We start from the raw sequence: 9080 nt of genomic DNA, 5'->3' as shown, positions 1-9080 counted from the left end.
CGTTCCAAAATCTGTTGTAAACACTTGATTCGATGACTCCAGGAGTGACGAAAACCAACGCGAAGCACATAAACGAAATGTGTAAATAAAGTAAAACAACATGTAACAACGCTGAATGGCTCTTTTGCGACACTTAAATATTTGTTGTCGGGACACTGGCTCAGATGTATGGTCAGTGTCTTCTTAGATAAGAACACCATCCACGTTCACGGCGCTCACGCATGACCTCAAACCACCTGCTTTCCTGATTCCGTATGTTTTCTTAAGACTCTTTCACACGCAGAACCTTTCAAATGCAGCGCTTACTTTCCCAAGCAATGCTTTTGTTTTGTCAATACAAACCTTCTTAATTCACAGCCAGCGGATGCGGATTAAGATTGAAATGATATCTGATATCATGACTGGAACTGAACCTGCCAATAAAAAAAACATCAATAAAAAAAAAACAACAACCTTGAGAACAAACTCCAATTACTTCCATCGTTAACATTAACGTGCAAACTGGCTGTACTTTAAAAAGGTTTCCTTATTCTTTCTTTTTTTGGCAAGTGATTAGGAAGAAGTCAAAAAGCACTGTAGGCTAACGGCATTAGTCATTGCGCATGGCCTACAGTTAGCAGGCAGGAAGTCCGCTGCCACACTGAGCAGCGGGTTACAGAACAAGTTCAACTCATACTTCTTTGCGGAGACAGCTTGATTTAAATGGCACTAGGCTGTCAATTACCAAACCTGCAGGGAAAATGAGTGACGGAAAAGAGGGGACATTAACCTATTGTGTGACAGTGACGGATGTGCTTTATCTGCTGTCTGAGCTTGATCCGACACGAGAAGCATTCAGAAAAAATCTGATAAAATTGACAAGGGGGGACGACACACAACCACTGTGGAAAAGCAAATATCAGTTCATCTACTGCGTATATAGATAAACGCACAAACAGGGGTTTTGATTTGATACTTTTTTGTTGTTGTTGTTTAGATTTGATCACTTTCAATTTGCATTCAGTTTGTTTATTGTGTTGTCTTGTTTTCAACGTAGACACCAGGCTGAATCACAACCTAATTAAACTTAGTTAAAATCCCAGGATTCTGGACATCAGAGAGTCTGTTGTGGATTCGTTTGACGGGACAGCACTTTCACAGACTAGGAAGAGTGATTCATTTAAATATTTTTCACGTTTGCTGTTGGAAGCAATCACTCTCTTTTTCACAAACACTTATAAATATAAAAGTACATGTTCGAAGAGTTAAATATGTTGGTAATCATATTGCAAGTAACAAGCTACCTTTGATCATCTATGGTATTTTGGAATCATTTCAAACAAACTACCAACATGACAAAAAAGTCGAGCAGTGTATTGTGCGTAACGTTATTAGAAGGGGGCACAGACGATTTACATGTTTATTAACAAAGCCTAGCACAGGTTACACATTCTGTAACATGTCACCTTATCAGCCACAGACGTAACTCATTTTAGCCCAGAAGCAAAAGAAAATACATCTCGAATCATTTCGAGAAATCACACAGCGAGTTCACAGATGGTAAATTTAGTCCGAAAAAATGAATTCAAGACCGGGAGAGTCTACATCCAGGATATCTAAACGCAGTCCTTGAAGGTCAAAGTCCTGCTGCCTTTTGTTGTCAACCCCTTCATTAAAAGCTCCTTTTTTACCGAGTGCAGAGCTTTGTACACCGTTCAGCCAGTTAAAAATCACAGTGGTTGGTTAATCCAGCAGAACTTTGCCACTTCATGGTTGAACTTGGGGGAACTCTGATCTTTGTTCTCTTACTCTAGAGATCTGGGACCACATAAATGTCCAGAGCTAACATAGGTACATTCACTGCATAGAAAGTTATTTGCACCGTTGAAAAACAAACAACATAAAGTAAAATACAATTCACTAAGTGTTTATTATTTACAGTAGATGCAAACAGTGTTACATATCATATACATCATTGTCGGCAACATTGACAGCAGTATTGTGACTGTACCGGTGTGATCAGTGCGTGGAAATCAACAACACACAAACAAACCAGGTTAAAAAAAACAAACAAAACATCAACACTTCATTTCACGTCTTTTAGGACGAGCAGTTCACAGTTGACAAGCTCTGCGCGTAGAAAACATACAAACAACTAACAGTGTAACACTATTACATTTGACACAGCCCACTGAAACACCAGACGTAGCTGAATCACACACAGATGCGCTCATTTTTGGAAAAGCCAGCTGCTGCTGCTGTTTTCAGAACTTTTTTCTCAGGTCATCATTAGAACCGTAATCGAGAGAGTAAATTGTTTCTGTCTGAGCTTACCTAGTCAGGACAAAGGCCTCACTGACCGCGCAAGAACACGGCGTCCCGTCCACTGTTAGCTCTGGCCCGAGAGCAATATTGTCAATATTTCATGTTTTGTTGCTGTTCTTCAAAACAGTCTATGTTTGTGTGTCCCGGGCTGACAGGGAGAAGACTGTGTTAATAAAAGGCTAACCGTATCTGTAAGAGCAGGAGTAGCATACTGAAGAGGGTCTAAAGAATGACAAGCAGTCATGCAGGGATACGATACATCTGTGTCGTGGCTGAGACAAACAAAATTGAGATGAGTTGCAAGGGAGCAAACCAGTCAATAACAGAAAAAGGGAAAGAACAGAGCTCCTATATGTTCTTTATCAAAGCAGGAAATCAAAGAGATGTCGGGCCAGCCGCGGAGTGGAAATCTTTTGGGACACGGTGTGAATCTCTCCAGCTACGTGTGAGCTTTAACGGAAACAGCATGTGAAACCATGAAAGATGACACTCCAATAAAAAACAGCAACAGTAAACTCATCTCCGAGGATGAAAAAAAAAGCTTTACCGGACAATGGCATGAATAGTATTTCCCCACAAACAATGCTTGTTGTAAACACCGCAGCTATCACAGCTGTGGCTGGGTTTCTTTCTTTCAGTATAGCTATTAGATCAAAACATCCATGTCACCGAAATACACACAACACAGATATTGTGTTATGGATTTAAGAATCCTTGTCTGCCTTTTGAAACACCGAGCATGCGGACAAAAGTTACTTTAGGACGCAACTTTTCGTGGAATACTTGATTGGGTTGCAATTCCATACACTGTCCATTGGAGGTCACAGTTTGTCCTTTGTCAGTTCTCAATTTCATCATCAACTTGATATCCAGAATGTCATTCAAATATGCCTCACAGTAGAGACTGCATGAATGGAAAAAAAAAAAAAGTTAGCAGCTTAAAGGGGAGAAATATTTAGAAACATTTTTCATAAGACAACAATTATCCGCACATCAAAAAGACTACACAAAGCCGTAAAAAAAAACAATACATGAGTCATTCTCATTTACAATTTGAGTTAATGTCAGTCTATGCACTATTATGTTGAAATGATAATAAGCAGGTATATCCTATTTAGGCGGGTGTCTTATAACAAAATAACTTGAAGAAAACACCTCTGCCATATGTCCACACCAAACTGAAATCATGTGAATGGTCAAAATACTGTATTCTCATTTATCATTCACTGATCCAATCAATACTCCCCCTTTGAAGTACTAGCACATATCGTCTTTTTTTTTTATTTCTTTTTTTAAAATTTATTTTAAAAAGTGTTAGAAATGTTGACAATCAGGATTCAAAGGCTGAGTCATTCCCATATAGTTGCATTTGCCAGGAATCCAAAACGTGACACTGTATGATATTGAAGCAGTTAAAGCGGTAGCAGTAGCCTTAGTGAACAGTGGACAGATGTAATAGTTCTAAGTAGCATGAGCTTTGATACTTGAATCAGAATTTTGTGACCCAGAACGAACCTGAACTTATTTTACCGACTAAACGTGTGAGCCACTTTGGGTAAAAGCGTCTGCTAAATGAATGAATTTAAATGTAAATGGAGATGTCATTGGATGAGGCTGAAAGGCTGTGCTCAAGGTATGAAAATGTGCCAATTCCCATAAGGAGGAGGGGGAAAAAAAAAACAACTTGAGGGGTATCATCATTTACCCATTAGCATTTCTCTTTCGATTTACATTCAGGGCACTGCTCTCATTGAGGTAGGAACGACTACTATCAGACACCTTCAACTGGATTAGACGAGCCTAACTGTGCAGGCCCCTCTACCAATTTTATACTTGTCTCATCGTTTTCACCATACATTACAATAAACATCTCCCATTAGCACAGTCTGATATCATGCTGTCTCGGAGCTCTCAAAGCTCCCAGGCTTGGTACACTGTAGCCCCTGCAGGAGAAATCTTCTCTATGTCTTCCAGGTTAAGCTCCCTTTTGATTAATATTCCACCGCTGCCCCCCTCAACTCTCGAGTTTTTCGTCTCCATGGACACCCTCCTGTGCTCCATCTCGAGGTGCACGCATCCCGTCAAGTCACTGTCGGTGTAGACTCTGTTCCTCACTCCCAGGTTGAGAAGGTTGCTCCCCAGAACTGCGTCCTGGGACCCACCAGCCTGAATGTCACTCTTCCCCCTTCTCATGGTTAACCGCTCCTGCTCTCTGTAACAGCACGTCTGTTGCTGACAGGCAGCCTGGAAGCCTCTCTTGAAGTTCTCGTTGAAGTAGCCGTAAATGATGGGATTGACGCTGGAATTGGAGAACGCGAGCCAGTGGGAAAAGGGGAAAACGTAGCCGGTTAGGAGCTCCAGCTTGTCCCCCTCGGGACGGGCGTAATCGGTCAGGAGCATTAGGGTCCAGAGCGGCAGCCAGGACAACATGAAAAGAAGAGCCACGACCAGCAGCATCTTAATGACTTTAACTTTCCTTTGAGATATCGGGGATTTCCACTGAGGAGGAGTGTCGGGTTGCTCTGCGCTGCCCAGGACGGTGGTGGAGTATAACTTGGCTCCGATACGCCCGTAGAGGAGCATAATGAGGGTGAGGGGAACCAGGTAGATGTGAGCAAAGAGGACGGTGGTGTAGACTTTACGCATCTCTGGGTCTGGCCAGGTCTCGTAGCAGTAGTAGAGCGGGTAGGTTTGGTTGTAGTCGTCGTTATGAACCATGTAGTGACCCTTCTCTTGCTCGACAGTCAACATCAATGCTGATGGAAACATTATCACCAACGCTAATAGCCATATCATCCCTATGGTTGCCTTAGCAACAAAGAGGGTAAGTTTTGGCTTGAAAGGGTAAACAATACAGCGGAACCTTAGGTTGAAATTTGGTGCGGGGGAAGAAAGAAAACAATAAAAGTTAGTCGAAAATCCAAAGGGGATTGGTTGGTTACATTTTCTCATACAATTAGAGGCCCTTGATGTAAGGATACATGACAGTTGCAGATGTCAATGCTAATCCACCTACTGTGTCTTTTCACACTTACAGTACCACAGTTGCCCCTACTTTACATAGCTAGGCTTCATCAAAACTTTAACAGAAGATGTGACAAGGACGTGCTGAAAAGTTGGGAAGCCGATATTCAAAAAGCTGCAGTTCTGCCTGAATCGCTATATTTTACAAACTGTCAAACTTCATGTGGCTGAAAAAAAAAATATATTTCTCGGTTACACTTAACTAACCACAGTTCATTTCATGATCTTTTGTCCCTTCACTTCAGGGAAAGCAAATTTGCAGTTCACAAGGGCAGCACATGGAGTGTCAATTCTGGTACTAAAATGACCGTGTATCATGAGGTGACTAATGTCTAATATAACAAATTTATGTATTACATTTATGCTTGTGTGATTAATGGGACACAGCACCAGATTATAAAGTCTCAGGACTCCTACACTCACACTAAGTGTGTAAAAAACAGCGGTTCATTCGGTGTGTTACTCTGTGCTCCAACATTATTTATTGCATTGATTAAAAAAAAAAAAAAAAGCCCTTATCTACTTACCTATCCACAGCAATGGCCACCAAGGTGAAAACCGAAGCACATACAGACATCCCCTGAACAAGACCACTCAGTTTACAAATCATGTTGCTGAAGGGCCATCCTGTCCATTAAGAACAGAATAAAACACAGAAGGTGAAATCTGCAGGTAAATATTACAAAATCCACTCTTATCACGTCTAGTGCACAAGGAAGTGAAGTGTATCAAGGCCTTCCTGTCTAAGTTAAGTTTCAAATTTGCTTTTTTGCTTTTTTTTTTTACATGGTTTGAATGGATTTGGTTTGGTGAAAAGAAAAAAAATCAATGAATATCACAGGCTTAATAGAAAGTGCCGCATAGAAAAAAATCCACGGGTTCACTGCAGTGAAATTTAGAAATTATACATTACGATCCAATCCTAAAAATATTTCGGTATTAATGGAAATCACATGACAATCAATCATTGAATTTTGGCACGATTTGATAAAGCTTAGTAGGAAATTACAGTGTCTAGCTTTGCACATCAACCAAACAAGCTGTCAGCCTATTTTTAGTGCTTCTATCTGTCTAAAGAGTGAAATCATTATTTAAATAGGTAAATAGTCGTTAAGCTTTTATCATGTCGTGGCGTTCCAGTGATGTTCATATTCTTTGACAATATCGTGTCAAGCTCAAGAATCAAAAGAAAAATGACTATAATGTTCATCCTGCACAATTTTTAAAATATATTTTCCAGCTTTTCAAGTACTAAGATTGGCTGAAGTGAGCGCTTCATTTCACAGTTTTATAATGTTTCGAAGGTGGACCCATGAAGAAATCAAAAGCCACTGGCATCTGTCTTCATTAGTTCTACATAACACTGCTCTAACACTGACACTGCTCTGACGTGCTGTAACATGGTCACAATGGCATGGGGACCCTACTCCACATAAACATATTCTGACTGAAAAAATACTGATCCAGCATCTGCCAGGGTTTTATAGCTTTTACATTTGATTTTATAGTTGCGGTGACAGTTACCTGTAATTAAGTTATCGACAAGAGTTGTTGGGATGCAGAAGACACCCACTAGCAGATCACTGATGGCCAGGTTGAGGATGAAGATATTAGTGACGGTCCGCATGTGACGGTTCCTTAGAACAATCACGCACACCATCCCATTTCCTATCATGCACAACAGGAAGATGAACAGGTATGCCAGCGTGAGGACGGTCGCCATGGCGAATGAGTGCTGGTAATAAGGAGACAGGATGATGCCGGTCAAGGCGCTGGAGTTAGTGGCATTGGTCTGGTTGATGGGTAAGACATCTGGAATCATATATTGGATGGGCAAGTCCAATGTGTCCTCCATTTCCTGGAACCCCCTCTCTGGGCTTCTCTCCATGGGGGTAAACAGTGGATCTAAGGACATATAAGAAACACACACACACACACACGCACACACGCACACACACAAATTTAAACAACCACTTGTTCTTACTGTCCTCATCTAATACACATTCATATTAATGCCAGCAAGGCACAGAAGTATTCCTACACCCTGTAAACAAGCTCGGGCGAACATTTTAAGCCTGCTGTCTCCCTTGAATGTACAATTACATTGCCGTATTACCACTGCTGGACGCTCGACGATTCGTTATAGAACACCCATCTCTTGTCAAAGCTCCTGGAGTGGGCGCACACAGACTGGCATACAATTATATAATTTGTGACTTATATATGTTATGCTCAACAAGTAAAATAGGGACCATAAACTGATGAAAATGGATGTGACCATAAGATTTCCAGGCAGTGGTAATCACTGGAGAATTAAGCATCAATCATTCAGTTTCTGTTCTTCTTTTTTGTTGTCATTCACCTCTGAAAAAATGAAATGACATGCCATCTTATTGTCAATTGCTCTTCAGTCTAAACTTAAAAATAATCACAAGGTAATTCTTTCGGTGTAACTGGTGACCTTACTGCCCAAATAAAGTAAATATCTTGATCTCAGCCAATCCCATACAACACTTGACCGATAACGTATAAAAGTGAACATACATCCCTGTAATACTGAGCATTCTAATGTCTCAATTAATCATGCTTCTCGTTTATGTTTACCGTTCTGAACTACAAGGGGGAAAAAACGCACTCTTCTGTCGCAAATAACATACTTGTTTAAGTGAAACAGTGTTAGAGAGACACTGCTTAAATCTACGCACAGAGGGTATAGTTCATATTTCCGACACTTAATCAGCCGGTCTAATCCACTAAAACACACATACTAAGCATGAGAGACATAATGCGCGGGTTCATTTAGACTAGTCTGGTTTGCGCTTTTGCTTAATTGTTTACGGAGCAGTGGGAGACAGTCTAACACAATTTGTCAAGGTGAGAACGGCTCGAGCTGGTGTCAAACAGAAAAATAATAATCTGGCAATTACTTATTTCTACTGCATCAAATATCCTAAAAATCATGTCAGCGACCCGCTGATTTAATTGCCATCCGTCAAGTCGCAGCAAAACTGACACTACTGATTGTTTTGCGATCTCCCTCTGTTTTCCGTAAAGGTCAGGCAGCTTCTATAATCTAAGGGTTTTTTGGACTCAATACTATGAATAATTTCCCTAATGCGAATACTTCTAAGCCATTGAACCACAGGCAACGAGGGCGATCTGCGAATGCTTTCTTGTGGCAAATTATTTGACGTTCATGAATGTTCTGTCCGTAACGCTCTGACGACTACGATCAATTTTTTGACAACTATTGGTTACTGGGTGGAAAACAGGAATCGAGTTATCAGTCCTTGTATGTAAGTTTCAGGTTGTTTGACAGAGTAAGAAAAGATCTTACCTTGACGCGGCTGAAGTCTGATGTTTGGGAAATGGTCTGAGGTGATGTTCCTTCCCCCTGTTTTATAACCCTTCGGTTATAAAATACTACGACGAAATGCGATATATTTGCCGCTGAAAAAAGTTTGAATCTTGCTCAGTCATGTATTCATATGGAGATATTTAATTGCCTCTAGCTGAGATAATAATCTCTCATGTCTTCATTACTATAGGGAAGCCAGCTCCGTCTGATGACCAGGCTATCTTATGTACAGGGAGACTGCATGACCAAACATCGGTAAAGGTCTGAACTGCCCAACACGCCAGCCCCGTATAATGCCAACGTGCGCGCGCGTGCTCACACAAAGTGAGAAAACTCGTGTGTCATGACTAATTTCAGACAGCTACAAAAGGATTTGTTTTCTGCCTATTACTGT

The 9080-nt window shown here is 40.9% G+C and overlaps 1 protein-coding gene across 1 annotated transcript; it reads right to left on the bottom strand.

The window, feature by feature from the left end:
- Positions 1-4215: 4215 nt before the first annotated feature.
- On the bottom strand, positions 4216-7216 carry npffr1l3 (neuropeptide FF receptor 1 like 3). Its single transcript, XM_030768049.1, has 3 exons — positions 6853-7216; positions 5856-5955; positions 4216-5167 (listed from the first exon to the last, which is right to left on the bottom strand). The coding sequence occupies exons 1-3, from the start codon at positions 7214-7216 to the stop codon at positions 4216-4218; spliced, it is 1416 nt and encodes a 471-aa protein (XP_030623909.1).
- Positions 7217-9080: the final 1864 nt, after the last annotated feature.

Source organism: Chanos chanos, chromosome 3, assembly GCF_902362185.1.
Source record: "Chanos chanos chromosome 3, fChaCha1.1, whole genome shotgun sequence".
Taxonomy (NCBI): Eukaryota; Metazoa; Chordata; class Actinopteri; order Gonorynchiformes; family Chanidae; genus Chanos; species Chanos chanos.
Note: the sequence above shows the minus strand (reverse complement) of the source record. Positions and strands in the feature narration are given on the sequence as shown.

Coding starts and splice junctions, on each gene's coding strand:
- npffr1l3 (XM_030768049.1), bottom strand. CDS start 7,216: ATGGAGAGAAGCCCAGAGAGGGGGTTCCAGGAAATGGAGGACACATTG. Junction 5,956..6,852: donor TGTCGATAACTTAATTACAG/GTAACTGTCACC, acceptor CTTAATGGACAG/GATGGCCCTTCAGCAACATG. Junction 5,168..5,855: donor GTGGCCATTGCTGTGGATAG/GTAAGTAGATAA, acceptor TTTCAACCTAAG/GTTCCGCTGTATTGTTTACC.